Source organism: Malaclemys terrapin, chromosome 4 (genome assembly GCF_027887155.1).
Source record: "Malaclemys terrapin pileata isolate rMalTer1 chromosome 4, rMalTer1.hap1, whole genome shotgun sequence".
In the NCBI taxonomy this organism is placed as follows: Eukaryota; Metazoa; Chordata; order Testudines; family Emydidae; genus Malaclemys; species Malaclemys terrapin.
In genome coordinates, this window is record NC_071508.1 from 82,460,423 (window position 1) to 82,486,394 (window position 25,972).

The 25,972-nt window shown below is 41.6% G+C and overlaps 1 protein-coding gene across 6 annotated transcripts in view; it reads right to left on the minus strand.

The window, feature by feature from the left end:
• Window positions 1-25,972, minus strand: part of CELF1 (CUGBP Elav-like family member 1) — a 93,988-nt gene that overhangs the window by 10,144 nt on the left and 57,872 nt on the right. For 3 of the 6 annotated variants that reach the window (XM_054025741.1, XM_054025746.1, XM_054025747.1), the window contains 8 exons: window positions 21,382-21,516; window positions 21,114-21,193; window positions 20,634-20,795; window positions 19,175-19,256; window positions 12,155-12,283; window positions 6,164-6,277; window positions 5,771-5,956; window positions 4,699-4,842 (listed from right to left, as the gene is read on the minus strand). In XM_054025741.1, coding sequence (XP_053881716.1) covers window positions 4,699-4,842; window positions 5,771-5,956; window positions 6,164-6,277; window positions 12,155-12,283; window positions 19,175-19,256; window positions 20,634-20,795; window positions 21,114-21,193; window positions 21,382-21,516 — 1,032 coding nt within the window. The remainder of the gene's footprint in view (window positions 1-4,698; window positions 4,843-5,770; window positions 5,957-6,163; window positions 6,278-12,154; window positions 12,284-19,174; window positions 19,257-20,633; window positions 20,796-21,113; window positions 21,194-21,381; window positions 21,517-25,972) is intronic. The other 3 variants (XM_054025745.1, XM_054025744.1, XM_054025742.1) reach the window with 3 other exon arrangements.

The following is a 25,972-nucleotide window of genomic DNA, read 5'->3' on the forward strand; positions in this document are numbered from 1 at the left end:
TGCTAGAGACCCCTAAGAGTAGAGACTAGGAGGGTGAAATGAGCCAGCTCTCAGGGTACCTGAGACCACAGGATACTATACTCAGAAAGGCTTAACTACAGAGATCTCCACTGGGTAACAAATACACCTAGCGTGTTTCAAAGAGGTTCCTTAGTTATTCAGGGAAAAACTTTACGATCATAAAAGTAGATTCCAACCAGTGGAGAAGATGCCTTGGAGAACCACAGTATAGAGGCACGCATGCCAAAGACGGCACACGAGCTTATTTTCAGAGGCACTCACACTGCCCGGTTCCTAGCCACCAGTCCGGCGGGCTCTGCATTTTAATTCAATTTTAAATGAAGCTTCTTAAACATTTCAAAAACCTTATTTACTTTACATACAATAGTTTAGTTATATATTATAGAAAGAGACCTTCTAAAAACATTAAAACGTATTACTGGCACGCGAAACCTTAAATTAGAGTGAATAAATGAAGACTCGACACACCACTTCTGAAAGGTTGCCGACCCCTGGTATAGAGGAACTGACAGGGAATGCATGACAATCGAGGAGCTTTGATATCAGTGAGCACAAACTACATCCATAATAAAGAATGGGTGCACACAGAATCCAGCAGTATAAAGGGACTAAATCTCAGAAAGAAGTCTAGGAAGCTGTAAATGAAAGGAAGTGTTAAAATCCACCAACATGGAAGATGGCTGGGTAATTGAAAGACATGATACCTCAGGCAAAACAGACTAACTTTGTTGAAAAAATAATATAAAGTAAAAGCAGCAGCCAGGGTGGTTTCATGAGCAATTATCTGCAATCTGAATTCAAAATAAACAAAGTACTGGAAAAGGAAAAAAGAGGGTGGCAAAGAAAGAAGTTTACAAAAGTTAATTAAAGCTGTGAATGGACGGGGGAAGTAAGGGGGGCCAAAACATAGAATGAAATATACTAACTGGGGGGACTAAGGAGAATAAAAATGTTCTTACAGATATATAATCAGGTAAGTAGTACTTGGGAGAAATTAAGTGTATTAAGAAGTGAGGAAGGAGATGAAAATTACCCTAAAATAGCCAAGATAATTAACTTCTTTTTAAAGTTTGCCTTAGAAAAACAACAAGTAAGGACAACTGGGAAGTAAGAAAGATATATAGCAACAGATACTGACTAAAAAAAATAAGGGAATACTAAGAAAGTGTAAACATACTTAAGTTGGCGGGGTCAGTTTAGGTGCATCCAAGGATTTAGTGGAACTAACCAAAAAATTATCAAACCACTCACTTATTTTAAAGTATTAAAGGTAACTGGGGAGAGATGAGAGAAAATAAACGTAGTCCCAATCTTCAAAAAAAAATGAAATAAGAAGTATCCTACTAATTAGCTTCATGTTAAGTCTAAAATTCTATCCCTACTAAAATAATAGAACAAATATTAAAAGAAAAAACATCGCTAAACATTTAGAGGATAATGGTACCATAACAACAAAAACAGCACTGTGGATTTCAAAACACAAATCTTGCCAGACACACTTGTTTGGCTCTTTTAATAGGATTACAACATTAGTTGACAGAAGTGCAGTTTTAGATATTTATTTTGATCAAGCAGACATTTTAATCAAAATAAATTAAAATAACTTGAATATGAACAATAACATGCACAGAACACGAGCTGGCTGAAAATACTAAAGTACTGAGTTGGGGAAATATTTCATGGAGTACCACAAGGAATCTGCTAGTTCTGCACTTGCTAAACATCTTTGCTCATGATGTAGAACAGAGAGCAACTAGGACATTATCGATCTGGAAGGAGATAGAAATACTAGTGAAGACAAAGGAAGATACAAAAGGGATATAGAGAGGATAAATATGTGGGCAGAAAACAACAAAATGTGATAGCTTGGGATAATGCAGATAAGCACATCCTTGGAAAAATAACCAAAATCGCAGTAATTGAAAAGAGAGGGAAAAATCAGGGAAACAGTACTACTATGAGAGACTCAACAGCATTGGGGGACATGAAATTAGACATAAGTTTCCAAAGCAAAAATGACCAGTGCAAATTTTGGGTTGCATACTACAGTCATCAAAAGTGCAGGGAAAGAGTAGTCCCAATTCCCTAAGGTTCTGGTATGACCATGCACCTCATTACCAGAAAAAAATATCGACAAATTATCAGGAGTTCAGAGACTAGAAAAATGAGGAAAAATCAACAGAACTATACACAAAAAGCACCTTGTTAAGATTGCAGAGTTAAAAAGACCATGAATTAGGATACACAACAAATAAGGTTCCAACAACAATTTATTTGACCATACCGTACATCCTGCATGTTTTATGGAATATGTTTAAAGATACAGTTTATATGAATCTCTATACATTTAACTAAGAAAAGAAGAATGGAAAACAGTATGTATGTTCAGTTTAGTTGAGTTAACGTTGCTGGTGGAATCTTAACCTTAGTATTTCCTGGCTTTATTATTTTAACACTGCAAGTTCAAATTTGCGTAACTGCAGGGTTGTTTTTTAAGAAAATCAGAAAATACTAAACAGCTTTGCTTTATAGTGTTAGACTTCACACAATCAAAATTAGGCTTTGAAATTCAATCTGGGCAATACCCAGATATCAGAGTGATTGGCATGGTATAAAAAAGCCACAAAATAAATTGCTGCTGCTATTTATTTGATTGGAGGAAGTATTTTGCAAGTTGAGTTAACAGGGGAGCATTACATTTGTTTACGCTGGAGGGCTGGATGAAAAAGCAGTGTATGTAGATTGTTGTAGAAACACCTTGAGACTGCAACATCCATTAAGCTTTTTTCACACTCACACTGCTCTAGTCTCTATTATTAAGGCAGGATCTGAAAGAATTTTGCTGTGTATATTTCAGTGAGATGTTCACAATCTCTGCAGATTTTCCCAGGGCCCTGCTCAGGCCAGGCATAGAGAACACGCAGCGATGCCACAAAATGAGCAAGGCTCTATTATGTTCAATGTAGACTTAAGCATGCTCAATATCATCTGCTAAGAAGCGATAATATTTTCTTCCAAATCTAAGCTGCAGCAAATTCTGAGGGAAGGCTTTTCCTCACACTTCGAACTTCAACCACTAATCCTGCAGTTCTGTTCAAAATCAGGATTTTCCAAAGGACCAGATTCTTTGCCACCTTCTACATAGGAAAAGTGGTTCCATCTCAATTAAAGCTTTAAGGAGTTTGGCTGAACTTTAAAAATATCCCCTTCAGACAGAGACCAAGTATTGGTAATTTCAGTATGAGATGAATGTTTCACAAAGATATGTTTGATAAGACAAGAAATTATAATGGAAGCTATATTGCAACCTTAATAATGGATGTAAGTAGATTGCTTGGCTAACCAATAACAGGCAGGATGGTACCATAACAACAGTCTACAGATTTTTCAAGGTGTAAACACTAACGATGATGAATTATTTAGGGCAGTACCTTGTGGCATAACTAGGAGTAATGGGATCAAATTTAAAAAAAGGAAAATTCAAGGTGAGTATCAGGAAAACCTTCCAGATGGTGAACTGTATTAGGCTGTGAAATAATCTCTTAATGGAAATGAAGTAACGCACATCACTTGCTCAAAACTAGACTGGACAAAGCACTAGAGAAGAGACTATGAGGAACAATCTGTCATTTGCACGAGTAGGATCAGCTACAGTTATCCCAATATGCAAAGGAGGCCCAGTAAATAACAGAATTGAGGACTCTACTATAAGTAGGGCACTACCAAATTCACAGTCCATTTTGATCAATTTCACTGCCAGAAGGTTTTAAAATTGGTCAATTTCATGTTTCAGGTGTCTACATCTGAAATTTCACAGTATTGTAACCATGAGGGGTCCCAACCGTAAAGGTACCCAGAAGTGGGTTTGATCTCCCCCACACCACTCTCTGAGCTGCCATGCAAGGGAAGGACAAGTCCTGTATCTCCCCAGTCCAGCAGGGACTTACAGCTGGGATCTCCCTGGTTGGGGGTGCTTCCAGGAGTAAGGGGAGGCACTTGGAGGTGGATCTGATCTCACCCCTGCCCCCAGCTGCCATGCAAGGGAAAGACAAGTCCTGTTCCTTCCCAACCCAGCAGGGAGGTGCAGCTAGGAGCCCCCCAGCTGGGGAGCTCCCAGGAGCAAGGCGATATTGGACCCACCTCCACAAGTCTCCGCCAGTTGAAGGAACCTCCGGGGCTAGAGCTTTCTGCAGCAGGGGGAGGCACTCGGAGGTGGGTCTGATCTTCCCCTGAGAGCAAGAGTGGCCATGGAGGGGAAGGACAAGTCCTCTCCATCCCCCCAGCCAGGACTTGCAGCTAGGAGCCCCTTAACAGGAGCACTCCCAGCCGCAAGGGGGAGATCAGATTTCACGGGGAAGGACTTATTTCGCATTCCATGACATGTTTTTTCACAGCTGTGAAATTGGTAAGGTCCTAACTATAAGAGTTGCCCACACCCACATTACTCCATCACCACCTCAGGCTTGTGGGGTCTGAAGGCCAGGGCTTTCCTAGACAGACTGACTCCTGAGGTCAAAGAATAAAGAAAAATACCATTGCCTATCTGACCACTGTATGTAACTGTCTGCCATCCCTCCATGAAAACCTCCACCCAACTTATTTTCTCACAGAGAATGGCAGTGATATATCTTATCATTCTTCACCCCCTGCTACTGACAGTGATTGGAACCAACATACCAAAACACTTGCTTAGATTGGTCTGCTTGTCAATGAAAACCTTGGCGGAGACGACATTCCCAAATGGCATGAACATCTGCAGCAGGTCCTGGTCTCCAAACTCCTGGGGGAGGTGGTAGATGAACAGATTGGCTCCCTCTGGACCTTCAAAACATCCATCAATTAGAAACACAAATTCAGCAAAAGCATGGGAGGTTGGGCCCTAATCTCAAAGCAGAGACCAAGAGCCATTCAATATAATTAACTTTGCCCTCTCCTCCCCGAGAAAGCAGTAAACAGGACCATCTTGATTTCAAAATAAAGCAACATGGTCTGTTGCTGGGATCAAATATTACAGTGATTTTAGCTCCTTCCCCACTGTCTTTTCTCTAATTACTACACTTCCTGCATCACACAGAGGTCAACATTGGCTCAGCACCATAGATCTCGTTTGCTGCTGCATGGGAGACCTATGGGTATGAATCAGCCCAGGGTGCTGACTAAAACAAAACAGGTACTTATGCCAAGTCTCCAGCATGAGGAAACCAGCCAAATTGAATATAAAGACTAAAATGCTCCTGATATCCTGTATATTGGCAATGGCCTAAAACTCTCAGGTCCTGTTCCTTGCCTCTGAGTCAATCCTCCTCATTCCACCTGCTGCCCACATCACAGTCCCATAGTCCTCATTCTTTCACAGTCTTTCACTCTACATGCTAAATTAATCCAGTATTTGAAGTGTCAAAATACTAGTGACAGGGACTGTTCAGGGTGGTAACAAAAGGAAGAAATTCAAGTAATAAAATGAAATTAAGAAAATAAATATCCCTGATAGTGACACGTATCAGGCTGTGGCGACACCTCCCCCCAAAGGAATGTTTAAAACTGAACAAAGCACCAGAGAAATCAACTATATGGAACAATTCTGCAGTGGTCTCCCCGAATGGAGGAACTATAAGAGAATTCTCACTCTAGCTTTTGTGATTCTAGGAAGGCAAATGCTGTGCATGTAGTATGTGTATAAGGCTCAGGGCTTACTCTTCCTCAAACCCCCACTCAAGCACTCAAGTCCTCTGCATAACTTCCCACCTACCTTCTTTTTGACTTCCTGCTGCACCAATACTCTGTTGTGTTAACAGACTCTGGTTGTAGAGAGTGGGCAATGCGGCAGCAGCATATTGCTGAATCCCAGAGTACGCCTGAGTAAGGGCCTCCATTGTGCTACCCGTGCCATTTGAAAGGCCACCGCTGCCAAGTCCACCATTTAAGGCTGCCATCCCTATGCAAGAAAAGTGAAATGAAGATTTAATAATTGAGTGGTATGTCTGAGTCGATGCTAGTCAACTTTCAATACACTTCACTGCTGTCAGAAACAAGCAACGGAGAACAGGCAGGGATAAACAGAATAGCTTATCCAGGAAGCAGTGGCACAACTATAGGAATTATAATCAGTCATTTTTCCCTCCCCTCACTACACAGAGCTTACCTGCTAAAGAGCTGACATTGAGGCCTGCTGTAGCACCTGCTAACGTCTGCAGCGCTCCAAGAGAGGCCATTGGGTTAACAGAGGAGCTGCTACTCGAGCTAGGTGAGGAACCTGCTATTAAAATTAGATAATTAAACAACAAACAATAACTTCTGCCCTTTATCATTCAAATCCCTTGTTAACCCATTTTTACTGCAATGCTAGTAACTAGTAACAAGTAACTAGTCAACCAATAATGACTAGAGCAGGGCAGTTGAGGATAGTTTACATTAAAAAATGAACTAACAAGCTATGACCAATCAACCCACTGATTGATGTGCATGTAGGAGGAATCCCTTTCCCGCATCTTTTAACTGTTTTTGTCTTTTCATAGCAAGAGCTCTTTGGGTACAGGGACAGGGACTGTGTTTGTGTGTACATGTGTGTGTGTGTGTGTGTGTGTGTATGTGTGTGTACACAGTACCCAGCACATTTTGGATGCTACTTAATATAAAATAACAACAACACTGTTAATAATACATTCACTGCAGAGTATCTAAGCCAGGCCTGGATGTAACCAAAGCATGATAACCAGCTGGGGTCTCCACCCGAATAATATAAAAATCAGTAGTGCTGCAATGTGGAATAAAATAAGTATCCGAGACTGTATTACTATCAATCACATGCAAGATGAGAGAGAGAGGTCCTGGAGAGATTAAAGAAGGCTCCAGTCAGACTGAACACAAGGTTTTCCCTTACAGATAGAGCACAGAGAACAGATGCCTAGAATCTATTCTGGCAACTGGAATCATTTTCCACTATGGAATTCCTACTGCAGCAGCTGGGGCTGAGGTCAGGGCCAGGAACAAGTCAGAGAACAAACATCTCCAACACAAACGTTATCCTCCTCCATCACAAGAGTGTGATTGCTAATTGTCCTTTTAAACAAAGAATCAAACAGATTATTAATCAGGCGTGGTCTCTAACACACTAACAGTCCACACTGAACCCAGTTCAACAACAGATAAAGTTAGTCACAACAAACTGGATAGGGCAGCTGATAGGAAGCACCCTGTCTCTTTCAGGTCAGTAGTTTCTGAAAAGAGAGATATTTCCAGGGGAATAGAGGTTCAAACCATAGGTCATCTGTATAGGTCTCAGCACTGGTGAGAAAGAGGAATCATTCCCTGTTATTATAAAGGCATCTCAGAGCCACCTCTTTGGATTTGACAGATCACAAGCGTACACAGGCTGACAAGCATCAGTGAGCAATAAGTGCTGGGACATTTTAGCATATTCTGCTCAGTTAATCTCTTATGTTTTTATTGTACCTCAGCCAAAATGTTCTCAATGTGGTTTACATACTATTAAAGCTGGTTGAAGTTTTTCAAATTTTTGAAAAAATATTTTGTAATTGTCGTCACTATTTTTCATCCAAATCTATTCTACACAATTTATACATTAATAATTTCACCTGTCATCTGACACTTAGCCACTTCTGGGGTGGTATATTAGCTATTTAATAGGGTACAGCAAAGTTACAAAACATTTTAGGGCAGAAATAAGGAATCCTGTAGCCAATAAAAACTATAGGGGAACAAAGGAGACCAGAATTTTAAAATCTGGATTTCATTTTAGCTATGATACCTGGTCAACAAGACTACTCGTTATAAAAGTTCCAGAGAATCTTTGGAGTCTAGTTAGAACCTCAGTTTTACATCTCAATTAAAAGAATCCAACAACAGTATCCCTTCCATAATGCTATTTCCATACTGACTCCGAGGGAAGAGGGCCACCTAACAGATTATTATTATTTGAGCAAAGCTAGTATGGTTAGCACTATACAATGCAGAGAGAACGTTATGATCTGTTCCACAAGTTGACAGACAAAACAGACGACATACCAGTTGGCTAGACGAAGGTCCAAGTTCAGAAATGGTGCTAATTGTTGTGTCGTGTCTAAAATGAGATTTACTTCTACAATGGTTAACTAGTTAAAAGCTTTGTAGAAGAATGCGCCACAAGGCAGGATCTGAACAAAGTCATTTGGAGCACAAGAAAGAGATTATTTCAAGAACAAGGAGTAGCACAAAAAAAGGAATGAAGCCAAGAGTGGAGAAGGATACGGAGGGAACAGACATGAGAGAAGGGAATGGATGCCTTGTGTATATAAAAAAACAGTATCAGTTTAATTTAAGGTGTAATTTTAAACCAATTTGAGTGCAAAAGGTTGGGTGGACACTTATTTCAGTTTAGCGTAGTCAATTAGGATCTGTTTAAGCTAACTCAAAATAATCCCTCAAACTGAGATAAGTGAGCCTACAAGGGGGTTTGCACTGGTACAACTAAACTGATGGTAAAAACAAATTTAAATTAAAACAGTGAATATTTCTCACATAAACAAGGCTAGGGTGAAGGCAGGGAGCAGTGGAATAGAATTAGGGAGAAATGTGAGCAGAGATGTAGAGAGGAGTGGTGTTATGCACAGCTTCAAAATGAGGACCATGAGCTTGAATTTAACATAGAAAAAGGGGAGCCAGGAAAGGGCTCTAAATAAGAGACTAGCATGGCCTGAGAGGTGTGAAAATCACTAACACTATTTAGGTTTTACTATTACACTTACTATTTGTATTGCAGTAGTGCCTCGAGGCCCCAGCTCCATTGTGCTCTGTACTGTGTAAACATATAACAGACAGTCCCTGCCCCAAAAGGCTTACAGTCTAACAAGTACCACTAACTAGGCCTCATTCCACTTAGCTTGTAGGATCTGAAGAGATCACAGCCTGTAGTGGCAAGGTTGTAGGTAATCCTCCCACTGAACTCACCACAGGTGATCTTCTCAAAGAACCTTCCAGTGACAAATGCAAGTAAAAAAAAGGAGGAGATAATACTGGAGATCAACTAACTGACATGCCAGTGGTGTCAAGACTCAAAGTTCTGTGATTAATTGTGAGGAGACATACCATGACATTGAATGTTGTTTATAGGGCTTTACTTCTGCTTTTTTCAAAAGAATGACAGCAAATGGCATATAAGCATAGTACAGCACAGGATTAAAATTGAGCCAGATTTTGCCAGGTCAATAACTCCAACAATCTTCTTGGCACTGATATCTTGTTCTCCAGAATCACAACTGTAATTTTTTAAGGTCTTTAGCCTTTGCAGTTATGCAGAAATCCCTGAAAACATGAAGCAAGTGTAACTGATGCAGTAATGTCTGCCTGAGTCTGCAGAGAGCCTGAAACAATAGCTTTAAGAGATGTGAATTGCCCTATACATCTCCTTGGGATGGTCACTCAGATGTCCAACAATGATCGTTTAAATATCAACATTTAACTATATTTACAGTAGAACCTCAAGAGTTGCGAACACCTTGGGAATGGAGGTTGTTTGTAACTGAAATGTTCATAACTCTACAACTGAACATTGACTTTATACAGCTTTTACTATGTAGAAGAAAAATGCTGCCTTCCCTTTTTTTTTTTAGCACTTTATGTTTAACACAGTACTCTATTCTATTTGCCCCCTTTTTTTTCCAATCTCTGCTGCTGCCTGATTGTGTACTTCCAGTTCCAAATGAGGCGTGTGTTTGACTGGCCAGTTCGTAACTCGGAGGTTATACTTAGGGTGACCAGATGTCGCGATTTTATAGGGACAGTCCCGATTTTTGGTTCTTTTTCTTATATTACCCCAACTCCCTGTCCCGATTTTTCATATTTGCTGTCTGGTCACCCTAGCTATACTGTATGCTATTAAAGCACAGAAGAAAGGATAAGGAGAATCAGAGATCTGCACAATCTCCTCTGAGTGGGACCATCTCATTTTGGTACCAGGAGTGGATGGCACTTGAGAGAAAAACACTATTTTTTCCTTCCAATATGACCCATGGAAAAGGTCAAAGGACAGGAGCAGAGCTCTGGGATGCATCTGAGCCTCATCAAGTGGATGATATTCCTGCAGAACATCTAAGCTCCACTGAGGGGAAGCCAATTCTAGAGAGCCCAGTGTGGCATTGAAACCCTACAGCCTAGTCCCATTAAGCAGCAAAGACCAGCTTCTATTCTGGTGGTAGATATGGGGCTAAGGACGGCTACTGCTCCGCTCTGCTGGATGGAGGCTGTCTGCAGAGTCACACAAACCCCACTGTACCAGTTACACTAGGGTCACATTCAAGTTTTTTCTTCCTCTACACGTGAAGTTTGGAAACATGTTTTTAATGAAAGCTTAAATTCTGACATCCTCACAACTCTGGGAGTCGGGGCTTAGCTGTGTGTATATATACACACACACACACCTTACTTTAAATCTTACTGAGTAAGAACCAAACCTGACTAGCCCAACAGAGCCTGTGAGATCATATTTTGAACATCCACACAATCTCATTTTGGCATCTCAAATGGGTTGATCTTGAGAGAGTACAACTACTCCCCTTCAGTGCAAGGAAACATCTATGTTCTTAGACTATGCTCACTAACATGTTTTTAGGGAGGGACTGAAGCAGAGGGCCTTGGGAATTCTCTCTCTCTTCTCTTCTATAGCCTAAACTCTTTGAGATGGATTTTAGGGTAAACATTTTTACTATAGGGTAATCTGACAGGCAGCCAAAGTAACTAAAAGAGTAACTGTCAATTTTGGTGCACCACACTTCTCAGTAAAAAAAATTATGAGGGACAACTTCTCTGACAACAGGCATTCTCTTGAAGGCCCTCTGAGCTTGAATCTTCCTTAGGGACTTCCATAGATAGGGGAAGCCTTCTGATTTAAATCAAAACCAAAGGTCCACAATTTAACTTCTGACCCTGCAACATGAGGTTTCCCAACCAAAGTTCCCATAAGTCTCCTTCTCCAACACTAGCCATCTGGGCCTGCTGAGCAGTATGTATCTGATTCAGTACAGCAGTAGATTGGTCTGGCAGACAGAGGTAAGGTTGTTATCTCTATAGATTGTGTATTACAGCTGGATGAGCAATTAGGCCTTTCCATGAAAAGAAAAACTCTGCTAGAGACCAGTAAAGTACAGTCCTCTCCCTAACCCTATGAATATTAATGATGGTCAACAGTGGTTGAAATCATGACAATCCAAAGCAAGAAATGGGCTCTATAAATAAAGGGACCTCTTTCTTTTCCTGTGTCAGTAGTTTAGAGTAGGCAGAAGCAGCTGGCCCAGGCAAAATTTTGGCTCACACTGGTACTAAAATAGAGCTTGGCTCATATAATCTAGTTTGAGTATGTTTTTGCTTTGCCATTTGTTATCTTTGTTAATTTGCATGTCTAGATAATATCACTTAACAAGAAATCAGCAAGACAGTGCTTAAGGAAATGTTAGATGTTCTAATCTCCCTGGTATTACACCCATAAAAATATCGGAAAGAATAAAAAAAGGGTAAGGCGAACAAAATAACTTTTTCTGTATTTGCACACCTGCATGAGCAGCTGTATGAGACTCCTCTCCCTAGCCACTCAACAAAACATACTGGAAATTAGAGCTATGTTAGTTTTAGAGGAAACTGTGATTGCTCCTCAGGCTTTAATGAAGATAAAGCTGTGTGTGAATTTTCTTGCATACATGTGTGCTATTCCATGTTCAAGGGCGTGTCTATCGTCAGAAAACTTGGGAGAGGCCAAAAACTCTACAGTATCTGCCTAAAATGCTGCTTGAGTAGTGATGGACCATGTGACCTGCATATCCTAGCAATGACTAGAGAGGTGCTGACTTCCTGTTTTATGGCAATCCCAACACTTCCTTTTACTCAAGATTAAAGTAAGCCCCTGGAGAAAATAACCTCTTCACACAAAAGCATTTGCTGGCAAAAGTATACCTAGCTTAACAAATACTAGAGAACCTCATTGGACAGGTGAGCAAAAAGACCATTTCTACTGGTTACAACTGCCTACCCACAGAAGAATACACAGAGCATTAACTATGGACTGAGAGAGAGAGGGTGGCATAAAAGGACTCCAAGCTGACCTAAGCCATGTAATAATGCACTATGCAACAAATGGACTTCTTACCTGAACTGGTGAGCACACTTAGGGGACTGCTGGAAGAAGTGAGTGCAGCAGTGCCACTCGGTGAGTTCTGAGCTGCACTGGCTGCAGCTGCTAATGCAGCCAGGTTCTGTAACTGCATCGCATTCAACCCTGCAACACATTAAAGAATGCACAGGATTTCTGCTCTGACATCATTGTCCCTTCAAGCAAATTGGACCAGCAGCCTACCCCACTCCACATGGGGAACAATGGCAGCTGGGAGGAGCTATGCCATCTTGTTACAACAGATAAAAAGTTCCCATCTAGCCATAAAGGAAGCAGATCATGATCCCTCTGGACCTGTTCATGAATCCCAGTGGGTTCACAATTCACTATAGAAATTCCCAGACAATCAGGGCTCTTTCCCCAGAAGAGCCAGCGCATCAGCTACAGCCAAGGGTGCAACAGGTAAGTCAGGGCCTTCCGGCCCACCTGTACCTAACCCCCAGGCCCAAAGGAACCTGGAAGACCAGTGACCTCCCTACACACACTCCACATAGTAACAGCAGCAGCCAGGAGAGTCTGCTGAGTCTCCAGACATAAATCATTCATGTAACACTGGCATAACTGCTGTATTGTCACTGCTTGCTAGTCTCCCTTCATCTCGCCCCGTTTCTACTACACTAATCCCTCAGGTGCCCAATCCAAATTTCCCTATATATTTTGCTTCTCACCCTTGTTTCTTCCGCCCATCTACTTTTACCTACTCCTCCAATCCCTTCCTCTCCCCTCGTGTCAACCCCAAGTAACTCATTCCCAAAACCCAAATGAATATAAAACTAAGTTATGTTCTTGTTGGTCTTACACTTGCACTCAGATGCCTGAGTCAGGTTTAGTGCCCCATTGTGCTGAGTGCTGTGCAAGTACATGGTAACACATACTCCTTGCCCCAAAGAACTCAGTTTATATATCTGTATTTAAAAAAACAACTTAAACATCTTTAAAAAAAGTTCACATAGAACAAACATGATATACACATCAATAATCCTCCTGATCACTTGTATTTCTTGAGGATAGGTGCTAAGCAGTTTGTCCCATTTACATTGTAATTACCAGATGGCATTCACCCAAGAGTTCTGAAAGAACTCAAATGTGAAATTGTGGAACTATTAACTATGGTTTGTAACCTGTCGTTTAAATCAGCTTCTGTACCCAATGACTGGAAGATAGCTAATGTAACGCCAATATTTTAAAAGGGCTCTAGAGGTGATCCTGGCAATTACAGACCGTTAAGTCTAACGTCAGTACCGGGCAAATTAGTTGAAACAATAGTAAAGAATAAAATTGTCAGACACATAGAAGAATGTAAATTGCTGGGCAAAAGTCAACATGGTTTGCGTAAAGGGAAATCATGTCTTACTAATCTATTAGAGTTCTCTGAAGGGATCAACAAACATGTGGACAAGGGGGATCCAATGGACATAGTGTTAATGATTTCCAGAAAGCCTTTGACAAGGTCCCTCACCAAAGGCTCTTATGTAAATTAAGTGGTCATGGGATTAGAGGGAACATCCTTTCATGGATTGAGAACTGGTTAAAAGACAGGGAACAAAAGGGTAGGAATAAATGGTAAATTTTCATAATGGAGAGGGGTAACTAGTGGTGTTCCCCAAGGGTCAGTCCTAGGACCAATCCTATTCAAATTATTCATAAACTATCCGGAGAAAGGGGTAAACAGTGAGGTGGCAAAGTTTGCAGACAATACTAAACTGCTCAAGATAGTTAAGACCAAAGCAGACAGTGAAGAATTTCAAAAAGATCTCACAAAACTAAGTGATTGGGCAACAAAATGGCAAATGAAATTTAATGTGGATAAATGTAAAGTAATGCACATTGGAAAAAATAACCCCAACTATACATACAATATGATGGGGGCTAATTTAGCTACAACTAGTCAGGAGTGATCGTGGATAGTTCTCTGAAGACATCCACACAGTGTGCAGCGTCAGTCAAAAAAGCAAACAGGATGTTAGGAATCATTAAAAAAGAGATAGAGAATAAGACGGAGAATATCTTATTGCCCTTATATAAATCCATGGTACGCCCACATCTTGAATACTGCGTACAGATGTGGTCTCCTCATCTCAAAAAAGATATACTGGCATTAGAAAAGGTTCAGAGAAGGGCACCTGAAATGATTAGGCGTTTGGAATGAGTCTGGATATAATTTGGGACTTGGCTACCTGATTATCTACCCTTCTGAAGATAATCTCCGTTGAAGTGTACAGGGAGGACTGTGCATTCTGAATGAAGGGTCCCAAACTGGGGAATCTGCTTTCAGTGCATGAAGCAAGGCTCCTTGTTTCAGCCATACCTTTGCCAGATATATCCAAAACAGAGGTTCTCAGACTTTTTTAATAACATGGACCATAATTTACTAGACAAAGAATCTTCTGGACACACCACTCCCATTCCCAATTGCACAAATCCACTTCGTTTCTTTGCCACATGGATGCTGTGGGATTGAGAGGCTATGATGGCAATTTTTATGGGCAGCTAGGGTGGCTCCTCCTCATTTTGACCTGCTTCTAATCAGCATCAGTGACCAACAGCATATGCTCTGCAGACCACAGTTTAGAACTACTGGTCTAAACCAAGGCATTTTCTTTCTCTGTTCTTGTTTCTTGGATGGTTAATAGAGTGAAGGATCTGCTACCAACTGTGGGCAATTCTAAATAGATGTTTGCATCCCGGCATGTCACACAGTGGCAATGGGCACACTATAAACTATTAAAATAAAAATAAAACAATTCAGGTACAGGGTTTATACACAAGAGACCTTCTCAACATTTCCTTTAGCTGCACTCACTCAAAGCCAAACTTCCATTCTATTCTTTGAGGACTGTCTCCTCTCAAGCTCTGGGGATATTTCACTGGGAGAAAGCCCTAACACTGGCTCTAGGATCCCAGATCCTGAGAGGAAGTGGGGAAGGAGGAAAGAGAATATTAGTTAAGCTGATCAGGTAATTTCTAGGGCTGTCGATGAATTGCAGTAAACTCATGCGATTAACTAAAAAAAAAAAATTAATCGTGATTAATTGCACACTTAAACAATAGAATACCAATTAAAGTTTATAAATATTTTGGATGTTTTCTACATTTTCAAATATATTTATTTCTATTGCAACACAAAATACAAAGTATACAGTGCTCACTTTATATTATTTTTTTATTACAAATACTTGCACTGTAAAAATGATAAACAAAAAACAATTTATTTTTCAATTCACCTTATACAAGTACTACAGTGCAATCTCTATTGTGAAACTGTAACTTACAAATGTACATTTTTTTGTTACATAACTGCACTCAAAAACAAAACAATGTAAAACTTTAAAGCCTACAAGTCCACTCAGTCCTATTTCTTGTTCAGCCAATTGCTAAGACAAATAAGTTTGTTTACATTTACGGGCGATACTGCTGCCGGCTTCTTATTTAAAATGTCACCTGAAAGTGAGAACAGGCGTTCGCATGGCACTTTTGTAGCCGGCGTTGCAAGGTATTTATGTGCCAGATATGCTAAACATTTGTATGCCCCTTCATGTTTCGGTCGCCATTCCAGATGTCCATGCTGATCATGCTTGTTAAAAAAATAATGCATTAATTAAATTTTTGACTGAACTCCTTGGGGGAGAACGGTAGGTCTCCTGCTCTGTTTTACCCGCATGCTGCCATATATTTCATGTTATGGCAGCCTCGGATGATGACCCAGCACATGTTCGTTTTAAGAATACTTTCACAGCAGCTTTGACAAAACGCTAAGAAGATACCAGTGTGAGATTTCTCAAAATGGCTACAGCACTCGACCCAAGGCTTAAGATTCTGAAGTGCCTTCCAAATCTAAGAGGGACGAGTTGTAAAGCATGCTTTCAGAAGTCTTAAAAGAGCAACACTCCGATGCGAAAACTATAGAACTCGAACCACCAAAAAAGAAAATCAACCTTCTGCTGGTGGCATCTGACTCGATAATGAAAATGAACACCTGTCGGTCCGCACTGCTTTGAATGGTTATTGAGCAGAACCCATCATCAGCATGGACGCACGTCCACTTGAATGGTAGTTGAAGCATGAAGGGACATATGAATCTTTAGCACATCTGGCACATAAATATCTTGTGACGCCGGCTACAACAGTGCCATCAGAACACCTGTTCTCTCTTTCAGGTAACATTGTAAATAAGAGGCAGGCAGCATTATCTCCTGAAAATGTAAACAAACTTGTTTGTCTGAGTGGTTGGCTGAACAAGCAGTAGGACTGAGTGGACTTGCAGGCTCTAAAATTTTTCATTGTTTTATTTTTGGATTCAAGTTTTTTTGTACTCAATTCTATATTTATACGTTCAACTTTCATGATAAAGAAATTGCATTACAGTATTTGTATTTGGTGAATTGAAAAATACTATTTTTTACAGTGCAAATACTTGTAATCAAAAATAAATATAAAGTGAGCACTGTACACTTTGTATTCTGTGTTGTAATTTAAATCAATATATTTGAAAATGTAGAAAACATCCAAAAATATTTAAATAAGTGGTATTCAATTATTGTTTAATAGCACAATTAATCGTGCGATTAATTGCGATTAATTTTTTTAATTGTGCAATTAATCAAGATATAAAATTGTAATTGCTTGACAGCCCTAGTAATTTTTTGCTTCCACAAGATGGTGCAGATTGGTACCTGACAGGTTCATGTCTTTAACTAAGAGCTGTGAAAAAACCTAGAATGGATAGACTGTACCTTAGAGTCAGACCCTAGGGTGAGAACTGACATACTGGCTTTAAGTCCAACTTTCTACAAGATGCAGAAGGGACTACAATATACTATTTTCCATAAGCTCCTTCTCATTAATGTGTTACAGCTAAGTGTATGCACACACAAATCAGGGCATTCAAAATTAATTCACATTGTTAACTTGGCCTCTATTCACATAATGCACATAGTGTTTTGCATGACTGTACAGTATATGGAGATAATTTTAATGGCTTAATATGTCTATGCAATGCTGGGACCATAACTTTCGCTTTCCTAACTGTTGAATTTAATGATAGATCTATTAACAGCTTTCAACATGGTTTATTATGACATGTAGCCTCCAGCCTGCAGGATCTGGCAGGGTGGTTGGTGGTACTAAGCTGGTTTTCATTATTTTTCTTCTTCCATGAGGGCACTGGCTGCCAAACTACTTTCAGTCACAATTCAAGATCTTTTTCATTATCTACAAATCCCTAAATGGTCTAGGACTCAGCTCCCCACAGAACTCTTCTTTATGACTCCACTGTAGTAGCTGCAATTGGTGTGGATCCTGGCTTACAGCCCCCAGTGAGGAATTTGGCTCATTTTATTAAAACATGAGACATTTCCCTCCTCTGTAGCTGCATTGGCTCTACAGAGAAATATCAGACAGATGACTCAAATGCATGGGTAGCAGATATCCTGAATGAAAGGCCACTTTTACAAGTCACCTTTCTTACAATAGCACTTTCTACATTTTATCCATTTAATTTCTTTCTTATAAGAAAATAATTTAAATTAAAAGCCTCAGAGAATGTTCTATCAATTCAATATATGCAGAAGTGTTTATTTCAGCATGTGATGCTTCAGACACATCTCTACTTTCAAGAAAATCTGGAGTTCCCTGCCTCTCTGCTCATGAAGGAAGACAAACATTTACTCAAAAACATGCCCATCAGCGGTAGGGTGGATCCTGAGAGCACATCGCAACTTCCAGGGAACCATTGCTAACTAAACTCAAAGGAGAACATCCTCGCATGCAGATTTGTAACTGCAGGGCTGGGTACCTCATAATCCCTCTCTCTCCTGTGCAGTGGGGAGTAACTCAGGACTACTCTTCACAAAGGAGGCAGATATGTCAGCAGCCTTTTGGCTTCCTTCACTACTAGATCACCACTGCCTCTCCTCTATTTTGGTATTGATAGGGTTACCATTCGTCCGGATTTACCCGGACATGTCCTCCTTTTTGTGCTAAAAATAGCGTCCGGGGGGAATTTGTAAAGCACTCACAATGTCCGGGATTTCCCCCCGGCAGAGCAGAGCGAGCGGCTGGGAGGGCTGCAGGGAAGTCCCGGGCTGGACTCAGGAGCAGCTGTAGGGGTGCCGGATCCGCCCTGCATTCTGAGCCGGCAGCTCCCTTGCAGCCCAGTCCGGCAGCACTGTGCAGGGCCAGGGACCGGGTTTTGTTGTGCAGGGCCAGGGACCGGGTTTTGTTGTGCTGGGGAGCTCAGCCACGTGTTCGGCTGGCACAGAGCCCAACACCCTGTTCTGAGCAGCAGGGTAAGGGGGCCAGGGGGCAGGAAGGTTCTGGAGGTGGCAGTCAAGAAACGGGGGGGGGCTTTTTGGGGGGAGTGGAGAAAGTTTTGGGCAGTCAGGGTACAGGTAGGGGGTAGGGTCCTGGGGGGCAGTTGGGGGGGGGGGGTCTTAGGAGGGGGCAGTTAGGGGACAAGGAACAGGGAGTCTTAGGTAGGGGGTGGGGTTCTGGAGGGCAGTTAGGAGCAGGGGTCCCAGGAGGGGGCAGTCAGGGGACAAGGAGCAGGGGGGGAGTGTTTGGGAGTTCTGGGGGGGGGCTGTCAGGTGGCAGGGGTGGGGAGATGGATCGGAGCAGTCAGGGGACAGGGAGCAGAGGGGTTTAGATGGGTCGGGAGTTCTGGGGGGGGGCTGTCAGGGGGTGGGGAGTGGTTGGATGGGGCGTGGGAGTCCCAGGGGTCTGTCTGGGGGTGGGGGTGTGGATAAGGGTTGGGGCAGTCAGGGGACAAGAGGCAGGGAGGCTTAGATAGGGAGTGGAGTCCTGGGGGGCAGTTAGGGGCAGGGGTCCCAGGAGGGGGCAGTCAGGGGACAAGGAACGGGGGGAGGGTTGGCGGTTCTGGGGGGGCGGGAAGTGGGAGGGGCAGGGGCGGGGCTAGGGCGGGGCTCCTCCCGTCCTCTTTTTTTCTTGCTGAAATATGGTAACCCTAGTATTGAACCTGCCTTCAGGTGAAACACTCACCTCCCATTGGGTGGAGACTGCTCAATGTGTTCAGGTTCCCAGATGAGGCAGCTGCTGTCTGCTGAAGGAGCTGCAAATAAAGCTAGACATTACACCAAAAAACAAAATAAGAGTGAGAGTGAGGGCTGGCTCTGCTTCTGGGAGAAACTGCACCACACCACAGCCAGAGCGCCGCCATAAGGGGAATTCCCATTGCCCATGCATCATGCTACAGCCAAAGCACCAGCATAAGAAGAATCCTCAATTCACACACCACGCCATAGCCAAAGAGCTTTCCTTATGATGATTTCTCCATACACTATGGACAGAGTACTGGCACAAAAGGAATCCACATCATCCATGCACCCAGTCCAAAAGACTGGCATAGATGTGTGTGTGTGTGTGTGTGTGTGTAAGGAGAATCCTCCTTAAGTACCACAGCCAGAGTGCCACTGCTAAGGGAATCCCCCCTCATGCCCTATACTACAGTTAGAGTGCTAGCACAGTGTGATTGCCAACCACACAAAGACATTACACTGAAGCCAGAGTGCCAGGGTGTGGGGAATGCCCTCCACATTCTTCAGCTACAGCAAGAGGACCATCATGAGAGGAATCCCCATCATGTTCAGACTGAGCCACAGCCAGCATGCCATTTAGGGGGAATTCCTGCCCTTTTCTCCATAGCTAGAGTGCTGTCACAAAGAAACCCCACTTCAACAAATCCAAAGCAATAGCGTAAAGGGAAATTTCCCCCACCTCCTGCAATACATCACAGCCAGAACGAGGTGAAAATTTCACCCTTCTCTACCTCCCACACTGTAACCACATGAGGAGAATCCCCCAAGCCCCTTGAAGTCCCACACAAGAGCCAGAGCAGTGATGTGAGAGACATTCCTCCCCTTTGAACCCAGCAAAGCCAAACAACTGAGAAGATTGGTGACAATAAGCTTGAAGAATAATTTAGTTTGTCATTTTTTGTTATAAAACGCTATATATGCTGAACCACTATTCACTACATCTAGTCTCTGCCTGCCTGTTTATTGGAGTTTTAAATTGTGAGCTCTTTGGGTAAGGATCAGATTCTTTTCTGTTTGTACAGCACCTAAGACATTTGTGGGTGTCACTGGAAATAAATAATAAGAGTAATGTAATAAATGCTGGAGAACAAAGAATGGGAGATGAATACAACAACTTTGATGGCAGACAAAACTGAAAAGGGGCTTGAAATTACAGACATGTAAAGTACTCAAGAGAAGCTAACCTAAGGAGAAAATCTTCCCAGCAGGTGACTTTGGGCAAGTTACAGTATCTCTATGCCTCAGCTCCCCATCTGTAAAATGGGGAATAACATTACTTCCCTCACAGGAATGTAGTGAATATAAATACATTGAAGATTGTGACATGCTCAAATAGGACGGTGAGGAGGCCTATATAAGCATCTTAGATAGGCAGATTGGTAGAACCCACACAGGAAACTCACTGCTAAGTATTGGGGTCCAAGTGTGTTCAGACCAGCCAGGTTTCCCCATACAGAGGCAGCGCTTATCTGTTGCATCTGCTGCTGGAGTTGCTGAGCAATACGTTTCTGCTCTTTGTCCTTCTGCGTATCTGCAAATTTCACCACGATGGGAGAAGAGCAACCCTGCAAATAGCAGTTCAAATGGTTACAACCTCCCAAGCAACTGCATAAATATGGCACAAACCTATGCGAATGGCGTGCTCTCCCCCCGTACATATGAAGTTGCCCCTCCTACCTCAAATGTTCAAAATCTCAGCTGCTTTTCATTCTAGTTTGTATTGACTTTTACTATTTGCTAAAATATTTAATAAATCTTTCAGTCCAAGACCCACTGTCAGGAAAACTCTAACTCCAAAGATCCCCTCTCCCCCCACCCATCAAGCTTTATGATCTCCGTGTGGTGCAGCCTATCCCCAACACCTCCAAAAAGGTTTATCTTACCTCCATGGTCTGTGCTTGGTGCATTGCTTTGATTGCTGTTTGTGCCATGGCTCTTGTTGTAAAAGTCACAAATGCACAACCTGGGGAGAGGGCAGAAAGAATCAAACTCACCCCCAGATTCATCTCAACAACTGAAGGCAAACAAAGGAAAATGCCCCCAGGGCTGAAGCACCCTACCAATCACAGATATAGCTGAAATCTGATCTTGAGGTGCAGGGGAAAGAGTCCAGAGGAAAATCTTGAACTGTCAGGGATGCTTTGTGCTTACCTCGGCTCAGGCCATCTGGGCCCCGTAATATCCTGCATTCCTCAATCTGCCCAAAGGAGGAGAACATCACCCGGATGTCATTTTCATTGCACTTCTTGGAGATCATCCCAATAAACAGCTTTCTATCTTCCACTGCTGAGGAATCAAAGGAAAGAAGCCTTGACATTACAGTAACATAGCACTCACATCAAGCAGGGAACTTCAGAGCTCTCATGGTTTCAGTAAGCCTTCTTCATATTACCCAGCTACTCTAGTGGTTGAAATCAGAGGCTGAAAGAGCAGTGTTCCTGCAATAAGAGATACTCAGGGTGATAAAGCACTGAGTATCAACTCAGAGAAAGAGAGGTTAAAGGGATCAGCAATTAGATTGAGGAAGACTATGGGTTCTCATTTAGTCAAACCCCTCTCCCCCTCACTTGGCAGTGCAAGATTGTTCCCTGCAGTAGAAATCTCTAGGGATTTGTCCAGTCAAACTCCCACCTATTCCAAGTAATGAGATTTTACTCATTTAAGAGAATGCACATAGAACATTTCTAGTGAAGCTGAAAGGAGCCTACAAGTGTTTTATATTTTAATTACATTAATAAATAATAATGTGCTGAATGCTTGTTCCTCCCTTCCAAGCCTTTTGAATGTGGGGGATTGAACTGAACTCTTACTACAGAGAGAGCTTGGTTGAAGGGGATATAGATGTATTCGCTCATTCTGCCATGCTCGCTACTGGTCTTGGGTGGTTCTGCAGTGTCTGTCCTCCATGGAACTTCTCAATACAAGTCACATATTAGCACTCTTTCTCAAACACTAGTTTGTTAACATGAGAACTTAAAAACAGTCTTTCTTCCCAGACTCTTGCTGGTGTCACAGTTCCACCTCTCTGAGGTCTGGCTATTTTACAGTTTCTACTCGGGGGAAATCTGCGTCACTGTGCTTGCGCAGAATTCATGGCCCTTGCAGATTTCTTTGTTTCCCTGCAGAAAAATGACATCTGATGGGGAAGCAAAGGGAAGCCACAAGAGCAGTCATGCACTCCCTCCCTGGCAGTGCAAGCAGGTTGGTTTGAGCACCCAGAGCAGACGGTGGAGACATAAATTACCACGGGGTTGGGGCTGTTGGGCAGTCGTGTGTGTGAGAGACAGACACTCTGTCCCTCTCACATGCTATTTCGGCACGCTCGGTGTGAAGGGGCAGGGCTTTGGGGCGTTTCTGAAGAGGTAAGCGTGGGGCAGGCTCTATTCCCTCAGGCAGAGCAGAATGTAGCAGCCTGCCTGCTTAGTGAATTGTTCCACTGTTCTTAGTGAATTCCCCCAGGAGTATAAAACAGGAGTGAAAATTTTAAGCCTCTTTTACATTGCCAGAGTGGTGTAAAGGAGCCTTATTGTAAACAACAGTATGGCCCTATAAATGCTTATGGTGCTTTAGTGATTAGAACTGGTCTAAATTTTTGGACTGAAAAAAAAAAAATCCTATCAAGATGTGCTCCATGAACTGTTTGCTACTGACCTTTCTGGAGATGGTCAATAGCCAGTATAAATGAGTCCCCAGCCCTCACCTGCTCTTCAGTTTCCTATGATGCAACACTGAGCATATGGCTGCATTTTTTGTTGTCTAATAACCGGAAGTAAAGGGTCAATACTAGCTACATTACTATTAGACAAAGCGGGTTTGGTGATTTCCTCCAATGCTCCCCACTCCCATTCTCCGTCCATTGTATTGTAGTTTAAATAAATTACAAAAATAATTGAAACCAGCTTGATTATATAGTTATTTTTACAAAAAAAAAAATACGCAGAATTTTAATAATACTGTGCACAGAATTTTTAATTTTTTGGGGACCAAATTCCCCCAGGATAAGTTTCAAACAGTCTCTCTCTGGGCACAGCTCCTCTCTTCTGAGGGCTGTCTTCAATTTTCTCCAGATAGTCTCTCTAGCTGTTCCCCCCACTCTCTCCTCTTTAGAGTCATGGAGTTACCCAGGCGCTCTATCCTGAGTCTGTAGTCTCTCCAAACTTTCAGGCTGCTCCTTGGAGGCTTACCAGACTGCTTCTCTCAGAAACTCAGCCCGAGCTCTCCAGCTGGGGTCCTGGCTGTCTCCAGCAGCACTCTGTCATTGCTCCTGACTGTTCTGAGTTCTTCTCAATGCTGTTTATATAGTTCTTCCTAATTCCCTCCCCGCAACTGGGGTCAATTATAAGTAAGTCCTCTTTTATTTATAATTACTACCTTGTCAGTTAGTGGATGGTTTATGATCTAAGCCAGTGGTTTTCAAACTTTTTTCATTTGTGGACCCCTAAAAAATTTCAACTGGAGGTGCAGACCCTTTGGAAATCTCAGACATAGTCTGAAGACCCCACTGGGGTCTGTGGACCACAGGTTGAAAACCACCACTCTAAGTCAACAGGGTATGATATTCCTTATGTTTTGTTTCTTATCCTATCTAATGTAACTGTAGATGTGTTCATTATCTATGTAACTGTCTACTCCTTTTCTGACTCTTACTAAGCTCTTGGACTCAGTAATAACTAATTATAGGAGCTCCATAGGTTATGTATTATGTGAATGCCCCACAAAAAAACCCAAGATCAAAATCATAGACACGTCCTTATTTGTTTGATCAGTTATAAATTTGTTGGTTTATAGTTTTATCAAATGTCCCCTTGTTCTTGCATTATAAGAGAGGGTAAATACGATTTACTTTCTTGTTACTATGTATTATTTTATGCACCTGTATCATGTTTCCACTCATTTACCTCATTTCCTAACAGTCAATCTTCTTTTCAATCTCTTTCTTAATACAGCAGTCTTTCCATACCTCTAATCAATCTCGTGGTTCATCCCTAAATCTCCTCTATTTCTGCCAATGTCCCTTCAAAGACAGGTGATAAGAATCCAACGTAGTATCCCATATGAGCACAATCAGAGCTAATCAAAAGAGTTCACTTTTTTTTGCAAAATATTTATTAAAATTCAAAACAATTTTCATTCCAGTTTTTGAACAGGAACAATTTTTAATGTATTCAAATTTTTTCATGAACGTTTTTATTCAAAAATTCTTTTTTGTTTTCCTGAATAAAACAAACCTGTTTTTAGTTTGGACATTTTCATTTAAAGACAGAAAATTTTGAAAAACCCCAAATTTCCAATAAAAGACCATTTTTGATGAAAAAATTTCATTAGAAAAATTCTGAACAGCATTAATTATATTTTTAGTATAATCTTCTGTCCCACTCTTTTTGTATCCTAACATTTTGTTTGCTTTCTTCACTGTCACTGTGTACTGAGTAACCGTTGAGCTATCTGCCATCACACTGGCCATTTTTTTGTGTCATGTACAAATTTTGCTAGCTCATTGCTTACCCGCTTTCCAGACCATAAACAATACCAAACCTAGTATGGAACCTCAAGGTACCCCACTGTTAACCTTTTGCCACTTTGAAAATTGACCATTCATCCCCAACTCCTTGATTGTCTTTTTGACAGTTTCTAATCTAAGCAGAACTTTCTCTCTCACCTCATGTCTAGACACTGATAACTTTCTGAAACATTTACCTTTGGACCTGAAACAATTTTCCGACAGGACTCTAACCTGATGGTGACTTTACGTGTGAGAGAGATAGTTTGAGCACACAAAGTTCAGCTGATTTTGTAAATGAGAGAAAAAAATTCGTTTCTCAAAGAAATTACGGCTCCTTTTTTCTGAATCTCTCTAGTGCTGAAACAATGAGGCATTTAAATGTGGCCTATAACTAGCCATCAGAGCATCCTGGTGAAATTTGGTCTTGATTTTATTGAATTAAACAAAGCCCCCATGTAATCTACTGTGATCTGGACCTAAATTTTGCAGAAAGGTTCTGCTGCACTGTGGAGGAAATTCTCAAAATTCTGCACAAGCTCCAGAGAATTTTTTAAATAGATGATTTTATTGAGCTAAATATGAAAATGGATAACAATACAGTAGCCCCATGTTATTTACTATGGTATAGTCACACTGTATTGTGTGCTGTCCTTACATATTCAGTTTATTATACACCACAGATTGTCATCTTTAAGTTAACAATCCATTTAGCTGAACAGAGCAGTTCATGTTTCTTGGGGCTATTGTTATAGGCTGTCTGCAAACAAGCAGAGATCATTGCAGTACATTACATTTTCAAGGCTTTCTTCACAACCACAAAGGCCAGAAACATTATATTTAAAAAAAAAAAAAAAAGCAGCTCAGCTTCTGAAGCACAATTCTGTGACAAGCTTTGCTGCTATGAAAAATCAGAATAATAGGTCCCTAATTACAACCTTTAAAAATGCAGGTTATGCACAGTACTTTCTGCACAGGGTTTGTCACAGAGCTCAGCAAAGGAAGGCAGCACTCTGGCTAATTTAGCTGGCCAGTGAAAGTGTAGGGAAGGCTAAGCATACCTGGAAAGGTTCAAAGCATGAGAGCTCTGCTCTTATTCACCTGAGTCGTTCCTAAGACATACAGGAATGAAGCTCCCTCCTGTGGGCTTTCTATGGTGCTTTAGAAGGATGTTCCAAGCAGTGTCCAACTAAATAGTTTCAGATTACAAGATTTTCTCATGCTCTTGCCAATCAGTTGCAG